This window comes from Chamaea fasciata, unplaced genomic scaffold (assembly GCF_029207755.1).
Source record: "Chamaea fasciata isolate MVZ Bird 193981 ecotype frontalis unplaced genomic scaffold, bChaFas1.0.hap1 SCAF_7, whole genome shotgun sequence".
NCBI classification, from domain to species: domain Eukaryota; kingdom Metazoa; phylum Chordata; class Aves; order Passeriformes; family Sylviidae; genus Chamaea; species Chamaea fasciata.
Window position 1 is genome coordinate 40,890,627 of NW_027094092.1, and position 17,376 is coordinate 40,908,002.

At 40.1% G+C, this 17,376-nt stretch overlaps 1 protein-coding gene across 3 annotated transcripts in view; it reads left to right on the forward strand.

Annotated features, from left to right (window-relative positions):
• The window catches only part of CIPC (CLOCK interacting pacemaker), a 39,116-nt gene extending 22,859 nt beyond the window's left edge, over positions 1–16,257 (forward strand). The window contains exons 1-4 of one of the 3 annotated variants that reach the window (XM_066188554.1): positions 5,906–5,940; positions 7,690–7,864; positions 8,775–8,944; positions 12,433–16,257. In XM_066188554.1, coding sequence (XP_066044651.1) covers positions 7,798–7,864; positions 8,775–8,944; positions 12,433–13,311 — 1,116 coding nt within the window. In that variant the 5' untranslated portion in view covers positions 5,906–5,940; positions 7,690–7,797 and the 3' untranslated portion in view covers positions 13,312–16,257. Of the gene's footprint in view, positions 1–5,905; positions 5,941–6,206; positions 6,322–7,689; positions 7,865–8,774; positions 8,945–12,432 lie in introns of those variants that run through there. The other 2 variants (XM_066188557.1, XM_066188555.1) reach the window with 2 other exon arrangements.
• Positions 16,258–17,376: the final 1,119 nt, after the last annotated feature.

Genomic DNA, 17,376 nt, shown 5'->3' on the forward strand with positions numbered 1-17,376 from the left:
TCAGAAGTTTTCAGCAAAACCAAGGACTGTTTCAATTAGGAACGTCGCTAGATTTTATACCTATTTTATTTCTTTTTAGTTCTGTTCTGTACTGATGAACATTGTATTCACAAGTAAACTACATAATTTTTCAGTGAGCTTTTCACAGATATTGACAGATATTCCTCAAAGATTTCCCTTGTATTAAATCAATACTATCTGAAAGACAATTTCTGTCAGAACATTTCATAGAAACTGTTGTTTTCCCAAAGACAAACAAACAAGTGGTCCCATTTTCAAGACTGGTGAGCCCCCAGTAGCTCCTCATGAATTCAGCACAACACAATTGCACATAGATTAGAAATCTAATTTATATCTTCTGTCCATTCTGCTATATCACATCAAATAAAAACTGGTTTTTAGTTTCTCCCAGAACATAGGTTTCCAACAGTAATTAGGGACCTCAGCAAATGACTCCAGAACAGAAGCACATTTTAACTGATACTGACATCCTCCTAATAAGAATTCTTCAGAAGAGCTGCTACACCCATCAAGTTTAAAAAGTTGCTCTGAAGATCTGTGAAGTACTACCACCAAGGCACCACCTTTTTCTAGTGTCATAAAAATCTGTTCAGATTCGGCTACATTATACACAGCCCAGGGTAAAAATCAGCACTTAGCAGATTTTTCTTGATCTGCTCCTATAAGCCCTCACAATTCCTGTCACACTGGACACAAACTGTTCAGTGTTTTGCTGAGCTAGTCAGTGCAGTGCAGGTTTCTAAGTTAAAGGTAAAATCTTTCCCGCTACTGTTCCCTGTAATAGGGGAACATACTTGGCCCTGCAATCCAAAAGACAGTTCTGTATTTGTCTTTCAGATGGTTCTAGTAATTTTGAACGTTTCACAATCATACTGTTAGTCAAAGCTTCAACCACTACTAAGAGAACCCCCACACACCAGATTAATTCAGCCATCTAACATAACAAGCCTACAGGGAAAGCAACTGAGTCACAGTGGCATCTGAGCTTCTCGGAAAGCCTACGTCCAGTCTATATCCCTGGCTCATCTATCCATACTGTGAGGCACAGCACATGGCTGTATCAATGTTACCACATCATATGATCTCCTACTGACTAGTCTGTAGGAAATGTAATCCTCCTATGTGCAACTAATATGGTTGGTCTTTAATCCTCCACAGAAACAGGTCTGTACCGAAGGCCCAAGACTCAAGTTCTCTTTTGCATGAAGTACATTTTTCATCTTTGTATATAAAGTTACAGATTCATGCCTTTTCATTTGCTTGAAAAAATGATGAACATAACAGGCCAAAATCCTTACCAAAATCATAATCTCAAACACAGCCATGTCAACAATAGTTTCCAAAAATTAGGAAAATACTGATTTGAGATCACAAATTTGTCCTTAGTTCTGCTATGTTACACATTTATGATATCAAGATATCTTTAATTATCTACTGACATCTTCGTGTTTTTCTGCCAAACAAGGAATCATCCAGTTGAATGACTAAATGGTAACAGGAATAAAATATGTAGAGAAATATGTAGAGAATTAGGCTGCTGTTTGCAGTATTCCTATCTCGTATTAGTTTCCCTTGGTACATAAATAAAAAATCACAGTCTCACATAATATTCTGAGTTGGAAGGACCCACAAGGATCATCAAAGTCCAGCTACTGTCCCTGCACAGGCCAGCCCCAAGAATCACACATTTACCTAAACAAATAACAATATTTTAAAGTAAGATTTGGGACTCCTTCTTGTAATCCTATGTCAATTAGACAAAGGCCTTTTCATCCGGAAAAAAAAAAAAAAAAATGAAAAAGAGTCCGCAGGCAGTCCTTGATTGGACTAAATTTGTCCTTCTCTAGATCCTGTAATCCAAAGAGACTCACGACACCCAGTGGTTATTACAAGTAACGCAGGCATACAGAAGCCGTGGAGAATGTGAAGATGCTGATTGCAGTTCTCAGGTTCACAAAATTAAGATGCAGCTAGAAAAATGAAGACACTGGACAAGTTACAATCCCTATTAAAGAGTCTGCAGAGATGGTCTTAGCAAACTCAACACTTATGAAAGAAACTCCCAAAGCCACCACCAACATCTGAAATAGAAACAAATAATTTTTGAACTCCAGGGAAACATGACATCTAGCCTGCTTTGGAGCAAACAATAGCTCTTCCATGACAACAGTGTAAATCCTGTAGATCTTTTCACCAGAAGAAAAAAAACCACTATCATGAGGAGATGACCCTGACAGCATAGCACTAAGTAAAGCTATCCTTCTACGCCCTGTAGCTTTCCACACGATATATTGAGGAGCAGACAGAGAAGATGACTGTGCTGGAGAGGTGAGGGAACACAAAAGGGCTTGCTGCTCTCCAGAGTACTCGGGCCTGCTGCAATGGTCTGGTGCTGCAAGGGTTAAAAGCAGTCACTGGGGATGCTCTTTTCAACCACTTCCCCAAATCCTCATTTGGCCCAAAAGTCTAGAAGTTGGAAAGGGAATATTAAATCCACCTTTGTTCTCCTCCAACATAAAACAGTACAGAAGAATGTAAGAGCATCAAAAGTGCTTTATTCCTGATATGCCATCTCTGTTAATAATTTGTTATTTTTAAATTACCTTCTTTCTGCCTTGTCTTAAATTGGATACATTTATGGTAAAGATGAAGTTGCAGATGGATATAACAATATGAAAGATGTGTACTTTGAAAAGAATACGCACCTAAAGTTGAAATTTAGAGGAAAAGGAGCCATTACTAAAGTACTTTCCTTAGAGAAAAATCCTGTTAAGTCTAGGACCTGTGATAGACTGCAGGTCAGAGCACATGATCACAATGTTTCCTGCCTTGATATTTATTAAATAAGATACTACTAACAGAATACATACATGGAATGTCTTTTCAAAGAGATTTTGAACTTTAATATCATTTTAATGACCAAGAACACACTTTATCTGCATGAATTCATTATTTTGTTGAGACCAATGAAAACTTAAGAAGCATCATTTGAACGACATTCTTCTATTTATGTATTGAAATTACAGAAGTGAAGAACAGAAGGAACAAAGATAGCTGTATTAAAATATAAAAATTAGACTGGTTCAATGAAATGAGATGAATAAAGCTATTTGCAAACTAACTTAATACAATATTGTACTTGTTAAATCGTATTTTGTCTGTGATAGCAAAACAAAGCAGTGAGTATATGAAGACAAAAGATTGAGTACATGGTGTTTTCAGACCTAACCTTTCCAGTTCAGACAGTGTAATATGAAACCACATTCTTCTGACCTGGCTATGCTTTACTTCCAAAGTTTGCCAAACATTTCTTTCTACTGTTGTCTTAGGACAAAAGATTCTTTGTCCCACAAGCATTTACGAAATCTATGCATCAACACCTTTATTAATTGTCCAATATGCACACAAGACCTATTAATTAACCACTTCATTAGATAAAAACTTGTGTATGTCCCTCTTAAGCCATGAAAGATTATTTCTGCATCTTTTCCTGAAAGAGGAGATTCAACACCTTTTTTTAAAAAGTGTTGAAACACCTATACTGAATAAACATGCAGTCATACTTCAATCACATTCTTTTCACTCTTTTCCTGTTGAATGACCAGAATAAACAGGGAAGTGAACAAAAAGTTAATACTTATTTGTCAAAACACTCACCTTTAGGATAAACAAATCAACCATTGTATAACATAAGGAAAAAGGAAAACATCCTGTTGCCACTGACTGTAATCACTGAACTCACACAGTAAATAAGACCTTGGATCAATGAAGAATCAAATGAAATGGAAAGGGAGAGAAGTGGCAATGACAGAAATAATATTAAAACTACAAAACCAGGTGATGAGATGATCAATATAAACCTAAGGTTTAAATCAACCTAATTCAGGCACAATTTGGGTGATAAGATTTAATTTATTTATAAAAGAGGTTTACCTTGACTACCCAAGAAAACTCCTCTATTAAACAGTATAATAATTCAGTTCTCCTACCTGCTGCCCCTTGGATGAGGACCTGGTATCACATATTCCAAATCTGTTCTGAATCACCTGAACTGAACAGCAGGTTGTCTGTACCAAACACAGGCTACTTGCTCTCTGGTGAGCTGTTTTCACTGAGCACCCACATATACTCCATATCCTGAGAAATCTGGCCTCTCTGGAGGACAGTAAGAGTTTTTTTCTGGGTACAAGGCAACCCAGGACCATGCCTGTGCAAATAAGATGATACAACAGCATTCTTAGCATGCTTTTCCTCAGGACTCAAAACTCCTGAACAGTAAAGGATCCAAATCCAGGGTCTAGAAATCATACTTCTCACACTACAGCTTAGATGTAATCAGAGCAAACTCTGGCATTAAAGTGCTCAAAAAGACATCCTAAGAATGAGAGTCACTAGTGTTCTCTCACAGCATTTCAGATTGGTAGGACTGGAACCCATCAGTCCCATATCTTTTAAAATGACGGTGTCATTTCATGTAACCTCAAACATTTTTGTGTTGCATTTGACAAGTTGCTTATGAAACTGTGCTGAGATTAAAGGTCCTTCTCTTTTTCATTCAGGGATTTATTAGATCTTGCTGACCTCTTAAATCAGCATATTTCAGGTTCTTTAACAAAACCATAACAATGGAAGGTTTTTCTTTCCATTTCTGTTTAAGGAATTCATTGTGTCTTTGTTCAGGTCTTCCACACAGCCTTTTCAGTTTTCTCTAATGAAATGGCTTTCATGTCCAAATGCAAAATATTCTGACAGATTTCTGGGTGCTGGTAGCGTTTATGCAGTTCTCAGACCAAGAATAGCTACTCTAGTCATATTCATTGAACCAGGGACTCACTTCCTCCTCTTTATTTGCTCTTGGATTATATGCAGTTCATGTAAACCAAATCCACGCATGTAACACTTCCCCACCATGTAAAAGTTGGGGTTTTTTTTTGTTTTGTGTCACTCATGACAGGAAAAAGTGATTCTTCCCCTGTACTTGGCTCTGGTGAAACCACACCTGGAGTTCTGTGTCCAGTTCTGGGTCCCTCCATTCAGGAAAGAACATGGAGGTCCTGGAGTAAGTTCAGAGAAGGGCAATGAAGCTGGTGAAGGATCTAGAGCACGAGTTCTGTGAGGAGCAGAAGGGAGTGTTCAGCCCAGAGGGAAAAAAAAGAGAAAAAAAAAAGAAAAAAAAAAAAAAAAAAAAAAGAGCCTCGGGGTGACGTTTTCACTCTCCCAAGGATGTTGAAAGGGGGCTGTAGCCACATGGGGTTTGACCTCTTCTCCCAGCAACCAGAGACAGGGCATAGTCTCAAGCTGTGCCAGGGGAGGCTCAGGTTGGAGATGAGAAGGAATTTCTTCACAAAAAGGATGGTTAGACAATGGAACAGGATGCCCAAGGAAGTGATGGAGTCACCGATCCTTTAAGTGTTTAAGAAAAGACTGGATGTAGCACTTAGTGCCATGGTCTAGTTGACATGGTGGTGTTAGGTCATAGGTTGGACTCGATGATCCAAGGTCTCTTCTTACCTAACTGATTCTGTGATTCCTTTTTTTGCCGTGTTTTCCCTCTTTGAGACAAGTTTGAGACCTCTTTGATGCTGCTTTCCTGGTATTTCAAGCGTCTGTGTTTCCTCTCTCATTCATGCAGTGAGAGAGGCCGCACAAATGCCTAACCTTCTGTGTGGGGTAGAGTTCGTACCTTCTTGTACAGTACTGGGGAGGCCAGCAGCACCCCAAACTCCCGGCCCCCCACACGCCAGGACACAGCGACGACCTACCCCGACACCCGCACTCCCGCCACCCGCTCTGCGCATGCGCGCTCGGGGCGCGGCGGCCGCGCCCCCCCCCCGGCGGCCGTGAGGGCGGGGCGTGCCCGGGGCGGGTGCGGCGCATGCGCGGCGCGGCGCGGCTGAGCTGTGGCGGCCCCGCGCCCAGGTGAGGGGCGGCCCGGCCCGGCCCGGCCCGGCGGGAGGCGGCGGCCCGGGGGGCCCTGGGACCGTGCTGTACCCGCTGCCCCGGGACCGTGCTGTACCCGCTGCCCCTCGCCGTGTGGCGGGACGGCGACTCGGGCCCGGCAACTAAGTGGCTCGGCCCGCCTGCGCGGGCTCTCCTCGTGCCGCAGGAGTCTGGCGTGTGGGCCCGGGAGGCGCTTGGGTGGGATCAGCGGGAGGGACGGCCCTGGACGACGGCGTGGGCTCCCGGTTGTAAAGGCGGTGCGCGGCGGAGGTCCTGCTCGCCGGGCCCGGGCGGACGGCTCTGGCCCGGGGATGGGCAGCAGCGTTCTCACGCCCGTGCCTCGGGGCAGTGGCACTTCTGGTTTGTTTATTTTCGGCTGTGGCAGTGGTGTTTTGCTTTTTTCCGTGCGAGAAGATGGTGTGTCAGCTCTTCCCAAAGCCTCACTTGCTGCAAAGCTGGCAGATGAGATGTTCTTGCTTTATTTCTAGCCCTCTTTCTGTTTCTTGTTTTGATTTGGTTTTGGGGTTTTATTTTAGATTAGCGTTTCTGCGTATCACTTTCTTTAAAATTACATTTGTTTTGGAAAGGGCTAAGTAACGAAAGCGTGAATCAGGACTTAAACCACTTCTTCCATTGCAAGGATAGCATCTAGGTTGCACTTATGTAACCATGTTTGTTCCATACCTGTTAGCAGGCAGGCAGGTGTGACTGAAGGGGGAAAGTAAAAGTGATGCAAGTAGCTACTTGAGATTTTCTTCTGCTGACCATTATTCCATCATCCTTGTAACAGACAGTCATACTCCCATTTAAGGATTAAATACTGATGCTAAGACTCAGGATTTTGGAGCACACTTCTAACAAAGTTGGCAGGACCTGAAGGAGGAGCTTGCATTTTGGCATAGATTATTCCAGAATGTCTGTTGCAATGTCATTTGAAGCAGCTTGTACTGGATACTGCTGCTAATGGACTCCTGAGTTCCTGTTTTTGTACTTTAAATATAAAACTTTATATTGAGACATAACTTCAGTGGGTTAGTTTATAGGAAAATAATTTCTACATATAATAGGCAGCTGAAGGTTGTGACAACTATGTAATGTGGGAGGGCATAATGTTACTACATTTTTCTGATTTTTATAGCTTTTAGTTTCAGTCTTTCAGGGTTTGCATTCTGGGTGTGGGCATTTCTAGGGCTCTGTCTCCCCTAGGAGTGTGTTGCAGTATGTGCCGCTCTTTCAGCAGCATAGATTTCTTTAGCCCCCAGTGTGTTCACTGATCACTCATTCTTTTCTCTGATGACTTACTCTGCTCTTGAGAATGAAATAAACTGTCTTAGCAAAACCACAGCTTTGCAGGTTCAGCTGCATTTGTTGTAAGAGCTTCAGCCAGCACAGCTGTCTTGTTTTGCATTTCAGCCCTTGGGACAACAAATCTTTCATAAGATAAATAATGCCCTGAGTAATTTTAGTTCTTGAAATAAATGTTGTTTATGAATAGCCTTTAGTTTTTAGTTTGTTATACCTTTCTGGGGTGGAAAGACATGTCCAATACATTATCTTTTGATCTAAATTTCATTCTTTCAGCATTTTGAGATATTTCTTTAAGTCTGCAGTTAGCTCCCTGGCAGTATAAAAGGAGATACGCAACTGTTCTCCATTGTTGTCTTATACTGATGGAACTTCCTTTAGATTCAGATAAAAGTCCTTCTTTGTTCTTAACTGTTTTTGTAGTTCCCCAGTGGAAAAGGTGTTAAAAACTACCCACAGCACTATGGAAGCACTCAAACAGAAGAGTCATCTGCTGCCACCCTTGAGGAATTGTTTGGCCAAGTGACTGAAATGAAGAGCTTCAACCGTCACTTCAGTATGGCGGCAGCTGAATCTGACAAAGACTCCGGATATTCAGGTTTAGAGAAACACTGTGTTACCTTTTCTGTGTGTTACTGTGCTGAGGCTGTGCTTTAATTGGTGATGTGTAACAAATCTGAGTAAACCCTTCCAGTTTGTGTCTCATTACCTTGGAGGGTAAACTTTCTATGCAAGTTAGGTTTCGCCTGCAATCATCCTACCACCAAAGTCTTTTGAAGTGGAACATTACCAAGTTACAAAGTTCATCCTGTGAATTTGAATGGCATGGGAACTTAGAATTAATGGAAAAATCTTAGCCTTTAGAATCTAGAAGTGGAGATGTCAAGATTACTTTTTGTTCTTTGCAGTGATGAATGAATTGTTGGATTATGCTGCCCAGTGTCCCTTATGATCTGACCGTATTATCAGTGGTGCCTGATAAACCAGAGAGTAACGGTTATAACATCAATAAAATAATAGACACGGTGTGCCATTTTGCTACTCAACGAAACTATGCAAAAATTACATTTAAACAAGAAAGAAAGCACTTCTATGAAAGATACCTGCTTTACTGGGTTTTAGATAGAAATTTTCAGGACACAAAGTGTCTGCATTGCAAACTATGGATGTGTCTATACTGGGGCCTATAGTGCTTTCCTGCATCAGTTTTTAGAGCAATGCGACCTTCATGATACTATGCAGTCCCTTAGAGACTAAATACAAAAGAACAGAAAGTAATGGATTTTTGGGGGGAGAAAATGTCTGTGTAAGAACTGACCAGAAATACAAAGCCTTTTATTAGAGGCTGTCTGACAGATGTTGTAACGGCTTTAAATTTGTTAGTATTACAGAACTAAACTCTGTTGTTCTTTGTGACTTGGTTGAAGGAGGCAGAATATTAGAACTGAAACGCAGTAGTAAACATGTTGCATGTGGAACAACTAACAGCTGAATTCTGCATCTGGCAGATGGAAGTTCAGAGTGCCCTAGTGCTATGGAGCAGACGGACTCCGAGGATGTGCTGAATACGCTGTGTTGGAGTGCAGAGGATGGACCTTGGCAATGCCCGAGAACCACAAGCAACTCCTTTCCTGCACTCTCTCCTATGGTTGTTATGAAAAATGTGTTGGTCAAGCAGGTAGGGAAAAAATAATATCTTGAAAAATATTGCATGTTCTTAATTTAAAAAAAACCAAACATTTTTCCTTTCAAAAAAGATGTTGCACTCCAGAAAGTAACTGGTAATTTGCTAAGTTTTAATGTGAGTCTCAGTTCATTTGAGAGGCAGCTGGAATCACTAAGATGGAATGTGAAATAGAGAAACTCTGCTCCATCTCCATCTGCTGAACCTCTTTGTCTCAAAGGAATCCCCCCAAAATACATCTTCAAGAATGTTACATGAATAGCACCAAAGATTAAACAGAAAAGGGTAGTTTGCTTTTGAAAGCTGCTGTTGTCTTTTTCATTCAGAAAAGATGAAGTAGGATGATAGGTTTGTTTCCTCATTCTTAGGTTCCAGAAGTGCTTCATTTGTAATGGGAAACACTAATCCAGAATGTTATAAATGAGAAATTTAAATCCTTATCTGAAGTTGGCTGTGGTACTCCTACTTTAATAGTTGTTTCATTTAACTGCATGTGATGGCTCATGTTGCAACAATTACATTCCCTGTTTATGTTCTCCAGTGTTGCAATGTCTAGTTCCTCCAGCACATGTGTGAGACCCCCTGTGTAACTTTAACATTTTAACAGAAGGCGTGAGAAGTCCAAAGTAATGTCACATTATTAGACCTCTTGCTCTGTAGTCAATCATTTTTGGAGCAGAGCAAAAGTTCTTCAATTTTTTTTTTTTACTAGAATACTTCTGAGAATACTGTGGGTAGGGGAAAAAAGAATAATAGATCCTGATTCTTTTTCTACTGAACCTGTTTCGACAGCAAGCAAGACCTAATATTCACTGTTAGTATTTAGCAGATTATGCAGCTGTAGGGGAAGTGGTTCTGCTCTCTGAGCATCATGCTTTATCTTGACAAGAAAAATTTTGTTTTATAGTCACATTCCTAGATGTGTGGACAAAATACTATGTAAACAAATGCTGAAATTGTCAGGAATAGGCAAGCTTCACCAAAGGCTGATAGCCTTTGGCTCAGAGCTCAAAAATTAAGACATTACCTGCACTGATTCCAGTGTTAAACTCCAAGCTCTGTTTCAAATAAGAAGCAGCAGCAACTAATAATATATAGAGAGAGAGATATTAAAAAAAATCCAACCACACACACACACACACATATATATATATAAAACCCTGGTAGTATAGCAAAAAGATAATTTGGCAAGGAAGAGTTGGAGATAGATAAAATGGCCCCACTTGGTTCTCTTGAGCCATGCATCATAATATCTAACTACAATTATATGTATGATTAAAGACAATAATGTCAAATTGAAAAATGTTTACTACAAGAAAGGAAAGCAACAAGTCTGGGTCAGAATAATAATGAAATGTGTTTCTGCCTTTCATCATTATGCGTAGTTAGCTCAGGTGGTCATCTTTTTGAAATGGTCTTTTCAACACAGCGTTCAGTTGGACTTGGTGGACCAAAAAAAAAAAAAAGCAGCATCCAGTTACTGTTGTTTATCTGTTCTAGTTTCAGTTTCAATCAACATCATCCTTCTGTCTTGGAACCACTGTGATCCTCTACCTCCTGGCCCAATTTCAGAATGTAAACAGCTAACAGTAATGCTGCTAAAAAAGAATCAAGTGGCAATTAATTCTCTAGAACACAGTGCTGATTGTGGTAGGGTTTCTGGAAGTCTTGTAGAAGTCTTTAATAAGTAGGAAAGCTTTTTAGGCAAGTAACACTGGTACATCAGGAAGTTAGCTTTCATAGCTTTCATTAAAAAATACAACAAAACACACAACAATTTGCAGAGTTAGTAAAATAAAAGTGGCCTTCTCTACTGAAAATGAGATTTTGATTAGGAGAACAAGAGCACAGTGCTATGTGAGAAGGAAAGGAAGAAAGAACAGAGATAGGAAGAAACAAGAAACCTAAGAACAAGATAAACAGTTACCACAGCTCTTTTGGCCTCAATGATTGTGGGGCTCTGCTGTGCTAAGTGCTGTTCTGCAGTGCAGTAAATGGCAACTTCTGGCTCCAAATCCTTGCTCTTTAAGGCTACATGTTCTGTCCTGTGTATGTATAGCTGCAGTATTGATATGCTTCCTCATTCTTTACATCTCCAGATACTTTTCTTTTGAATGTTCTTTCTTCTGTGTTAAGGTAGTAATATTTATTTTTACAGGTAGCTGTTCTGTACCCCTATTCCATAAGCATCTTCCCCACTGAACCAAAGAAACATTGTGTCAGAGTAGGTAATTGAATCTTATCTCCAAGTCTCAGTGTCCTAATCAGTGGGTAATACCTGCTTTTGGTAAGTTCCACGTCCTTTACTGGGGGAATGGACTTTAGCAAAGTATGTTAGCATTTGCCAGTTTAAAACTTATGAGACTGGTGGAAAGGATATGGATTTCAGATGACTTAATGTAGTACTCAAAATAATAAGATGTATTTGTGGTAGCTAAAAACTGCCTTCAGCAGGCCTGCCAGTTGTGTTCCAAGTTGTAGGAATTGAAAAAGCAGCTGAGAGTATATTAGTATAATTGTCACAGTATATATTAAGGAGTGAGATTTTGCTTTAGAAAGAAATAGTGTCACTTACTAGACCATTTGATGTCTTTGGAGAGAAGCAATCGTGTTTATGGCCAGAAGATCTCATGAAGATCTCTAGTAAGGTGTTGGAGGAAAAAGAGGTAATGTCTTGTAAAAATGGTTGTTTTCCCCTATATTCCAGAGTATGGTGTGTGGGAGGGAGTAAAGCCTTGGGCATTGTTCTTGAAATAAAATGCTTTTAAGGTTTATCGGTGTGCACTGTTTCAGCAGAGGTACAAACTTAAACTCCTCTGGGCTAACCATGGGCTTTTCTCCTTGCACTGGTTGATATTCAGCCTTTTTTTTTCTGCTTCATACATATATTTACTATATATTTTATTTTATATTTACTGAAACTGTGGATTGTACTTTAAATTACAAGGCTTCCTGAACAGATGTTGTGTATCTTAACCATTTCAAAATCTTGCTATAATGATAGATTTGAGAAGATTTGAGTTGCTACCTTTCGACAAAGAGGGAGCCTGAATTATTCCTAAAATGTCTGTGCAGTCTTTCCTTTACTCTTGAGATATTTTATATCAGAAAGCTTAATTATTTTTCAGTTTTCCTGTGCCCTTGTAGTTTAACCCAAATTCTTTAATGAACATTCTACAATATAAGCTTGTACTTTAATTCTTACTTAGGAAAGCATCTATAAATTCAGATTGAATTGTTTTTAAATAGATCTGTTGTTACATAGTAAAAAGATTATGGATTACAGCTTTGTTTCCCGCGTTACACTCCATTGTCAGAGAAAGAGAAGGATGAATTTGGTAGAAAACTCTTCATAACACATTAATTGGACAGTATATATAAAATGTGGAAGAATGGCACAGTTCATCTGTTTAAGTTTGTTTTTATTGTCTTCTATAACACTTTCGTAAGACTTGTGGTTTTTCCCTGTTTGTGCTTCTCAGGGGAGTTCATCACAACTCCAGTCTTGGACTGTGCAGCCATCCTTTGAAGTGATTCCAGCTCAGCCACAGCTAGTGTTTCTTCGTCCATCAATCCCACCTCCTGTTAATCCTCACCCTGTTGGGAAAAAGAGAAATGATTCCACTAATTACCTGCCCATACTGAATTCTTTTCCCAAAATAGCACCACAGCCCTGCAAAAGAGATCACTCCTTTGATCTAGAAGAATGTCAGGAAACCACTTGCCATAAACGACTCTGCACAGAAGCGCCCAAGATGGAGACTTCTCCTGTACTGACAAGCACAGGTTTGCCTACCAGCCCTTTTTCCCACCTACCAGTTAGCTTTAAGACCCCTCAGGATTCTAACCAGCAAAGTTCTTCAGCTCTGGTGACAAGTGGAAAACTGTCAGCTCTTCCTGGTTTTCATCGTGTTTCCAGTGACGCTCAGAAAGTGCCAGGTTTGACTCCCCTTTTGCCTTTTGGAACTCTGCAGGCAACAAAGTGCACCTTTCACGAGAGCGAGAGTGCATCACAGACTACAGTGCCTTCTGCAGCGTGGAGCCCTCCGATGATACCAGAAGAGATTTGCACTACCCCTGAGCTGCTCTTGCAACAACAGAGCAAGTGCAGACGCTTTCAGAATACTCTTGTTGTGCTGCGCAGGTCGGGATTGCTGGAAATCACTTTAAAGACCAAGGAACTCATTCATCAGAACCAGGTGACACAGGCTGAGCTGGACCGGCTGAAGCACCAAACACAGCTTTTTATAGAGGCAATAAAGAACAATGCTCCACAGTCATGGGCAGAGCTAGAAGCATCTCTAACAGGATCTGATAAAGCTGATAGCAACCTTGAAGACTCCACATATCCCAACATGTAGTAAAAATGTCCATAGCTGTTGGTCAAGTTATTTCTGTGCCTCCTTTTTCCTGTCTCAAACTTCTACTTGAGCGTTTTTTGAGTCCAAGATTCACAAAGTTGCATTGCCGTTAACAGTTTGTCTTCAGAGCCAGCTATGGGACTGGAATAGCATGGTGGGTTCTAGACAGAGTGGGTACTTAGTACTGTAGTGTGACTTTGAATTTCATGTTAACTCTGTGTAATTCCTTGGACTGAAGAAGTTTGTATGTGCTCTGCTGGCATGTTCCCATTCTTGAAGTGAAGACAGTCATTTGCTGTATTCTGCAAGAATCTTCTTATTCTCATCTTCAGATAGTTGTTTCTGAGAGTGCAGCAGCAGAACAGGCCCCACTGTTGGGCCATCATCAGTTCCAAATAGGTGGAGTTGGTGTGAGGTGAAATAAGTCCTCCTCCCATCCTCTTTCTTCTTGTTTTTACTTAAGAGTAATCAGATGAATGTAGTGAGGGTGGGAGGTGTGTCAGCTTGGATAAACTCGCTAAAAATTTTATCTACGTAAGTTTGAACTCCAAAAAACAAACTCCAAAACATTTTTGCCTTCGTATACATGATAGCATTCCTAGGCTGCTTCCCCTGAGATACTGCTAACACCACAGTGTGCATAAGATACAGACCTTGCTAAGGGAGAGCCACAGCAGTCATGGTACAAATGCTGTTTTACAGACATTTATTTCTTTGCAGTTATCTAGACACTTAACTACATCACTCCCTGCGTTCTGAAGGGATTTTTTCCAGAGGAGGTTTGTGTAGAAAATTGAGAACAGCTTTGTCTGAGAGCATTAAGGAATCTGGATCATCTGATATGTTCCTTTCTGTGTGACAATGTTTTCAACAACTCGTGCTGTCTAGGTGACTAGCTATTTGATTCCTTTTATCATCTGTTTCAGATTGTTAAAAAAAGAAACTTGAAAGTAGAGTGGATGTCTTGCTAATTTGTGACTAGACCTTTACATTTTCTGATGCCTCTAGGAATCTGTATTGCGGAAGACTGTAGAGAATACTTTTACAGTCCTTCCTGAAACAGGTGGATTAGAGAAATTGTAATGGACTTCACTCTTGTAAGGGATTTCACCCTTTTTCCACTGATGAAAAGAAATGCTTTATATGTCTTATGAAGTTGAGGCAATGTGAGTCCTATTTGTATAACCATGGGCCTGGAGAGAAATGTTGTGGCAGGGTTTGCTCTAGTGGAGCTGTAGCAGACTAGTAGCCATGCCTTTCATGGGATCCTGCCTGAAGACTGGTGCAGTACCTGGGAATTGTTTAAAAGTGCTCATAGACTCTGTTCTGGCATTTATTTTTTTAATATGCCTGATATAGTTGTGATACTACCATGTCTCATAACTCACAGCCTGGCAATATCGGAACTCAGCCAGTAAACCCAGAAGGCAGCACAGTGCAATGAAATAATGTAGGACATGTCCAATATGGACACAATCTGTCAGTTGTGATATCTGCACCAAATGACATTTGGCAGGATAGATGTGATGGTACCTTAGTCCCTTTATGAAAGATGGTCTTGTTTTCATTTGAATTTCTTTAAGCAGAGGAGGCAGTTCCATTGATCAAATACATATAAAAGACCTAGTGGTGTGAGGTATGAGAAAGTGCATAGGATATTTTTCCTACTTTTCCTAAAGTTCTTATTCTACCTATTAAATAGAGAGGAGAAGTTGAAGTTCAGAATATGTATTTTTAGGAAGCGATTGTCCTAGAAAACAAGATGATGGGCTCAGGGTACCTAGGCAGAAAAGGAGGCAGAAAAAAATGAAGTCCAATCGTAGCTGTTCAAGACAAGGAAAAATTAGTCTACCAGTGACCTTCTCCATTCTATTTCCACTGCTCTAATAGAGTACAAAGGAATGAAAAACTTGCTTTGCAGGGCAGTACCCTATGACTTAAGGAGACTTAGCTGGTGGAAATCTCTCCTAGTCCTTATAGTACCACATGTACTTTTTCCCTGACAGTATGGAGGGTGGGCTGAAGTGGGTGTGCTAACAGCTAATGGGCCTTTCAGCTGGTGTAATTTGTATAAATATATATTCAATAAATCTGTGAATAAAGTCCAGCAGCTGGTTAGAAATCTCCTACTGGGCATCAGTCCAGACTTAAATAGTATTTACTGAACTAGAAAAATCCACTCTGGAACTCATACTTAAATCTGGGGCTCCTTAGGAAGCATATCAGTAGATAATGGGAAACCTTAACATCTTAAAAAAAAAAAAAAAAGGATGTTGAAGGTCTCTGGTGATAAATGTGTCATCAGGTACCATTCTGTTCAGTTTTCTTAGTTGCCTTTATTCCTGGGAGCCCTGATAAAGCTTTAAACAATAAGGGCTTTCCTTTCTTGACTGCAGTGTAATAAAATAGGTTAGCTTGGAAATGCATTCAGAAAATTAGTTGACTTCATCAGGACCAGGATAAGTCCAGATTCTGGGAGGGATCTGAAAGTGATCCAGTAGATTAGAACAGAAGTGTTAGCCTCTGAATGGAAACTGTAAGCAATGAATTCACAGGTTTTTTTGATTGTTGAAGCAGCAAGACTTGGTATTAAGTTAGCTGAAGACAGCTGCCTTGATGTAATCAGTCAGATGGCCTGCTGCAGCTTCAGCTGTTGCTGACAACTTACAAGTGGGGTAGCTTGATGGGTCAGACAGACTGGTTTTTGTATTAAGTTCTAATAAATGTTGGTATTTTTGATTACTTTTACTATGTCTTTTTGAAATTCTGCTGTTCTAGTTGGAATGTAAATATTTTCTGTACTTTCAAAGCCCGTTGCTAGCTCTGAATACAGTAGCCTAACACCTCTGTTATAGAACATGACCTTTTTGCTAAAACTTTACAGAAATTGACTGTGAAATATAATGAAATAAAGTATATACTTGAAAAGTTTGTGGATTATTTAGTGCTGTTGAACTGCAAAGTCCCTGGTTCCAAAGAATGCTTTAAATACAGCTCCACAGCAGCATGTTGCCCATGTGGGAAAGTGCAGATTCAAAAGTGATACTATGATGTATCTCTCTGAAGAGAGTCACGTGGGCTTTAACAGTATCTATGAATTAAAGGGTCTCTGGGAGGAGCATGAATAGAAATAGACCGTACAGAACTCTAAAAATATATTTTCGTGGGTGACTGCTGCCATAGATCTGTCATGAGCAACCTGGAAGGATTTTTCCATCTCTGAGCTGTTGTCTCCATGATGACTACATTATGCTCACCGTCTGTGCAGGGTGAACTCCTACACTCTGTCTTAATCCTGGCAGCTGGGTGTGCAGAAGTTTGAAATTGTGAAGTAAGAATCTTGGCTACTGAAAGAATTACTGGAGTAAAAAATGTTACACTCTTCTCTTAAAGAAAATTCTCCAACTAAATCTGTATACCAGCTTTTCAGCAAAACACATTTCTTCAAAATGTGGCTGTCTTTACGTGGTCTTTCTTTTGTTCAAACATGACTCTTGCAGGGAGGACTAGGCACTCATGCCCAAAACATCCACTAGCCTTGTGGCATAAGATCTTCTCCTAAGATACAAGAGATTTTGGTGAAAGCTCTTACTTGGCACCAGACAACTTGAATCTCATTGCCTTATATCCAAAAAGGAGTGCCATCGATTGGGATAATTTTATTTCCTGAGGCCAGAAACTCAGTGTTTGCAAATTTTATGTTCACAAAAGAATGGATAAAATTCAAGTAAGTAATTCTCAGGTTTCTGTCTTTTCTGGCTACCTTCTCCTTTACATGATTTTGTCTGGAGTATGTCAAACCTCTTCACCTTCATTTCACTGAGGCCAAAAAGGTGAATTTCTTTCAGGTGCATTGCATCTGTCTTGTTTTTCTTTCTCATGATAAAAACAGTCTGAAGGCTTGGGCTGAGCAATCTCCTGGCATGCAAAATTTCTGGCATCTGCTAGACTGAACATAGTGTGCTGTTACTGCTTTAATTTTCATAATTTGTAGTACAAAAATGTTGGGTCCCTCCCTACCTATTAAATTTTGCACTCTTGCTGTACCTAGGTGATGCTTCTTTC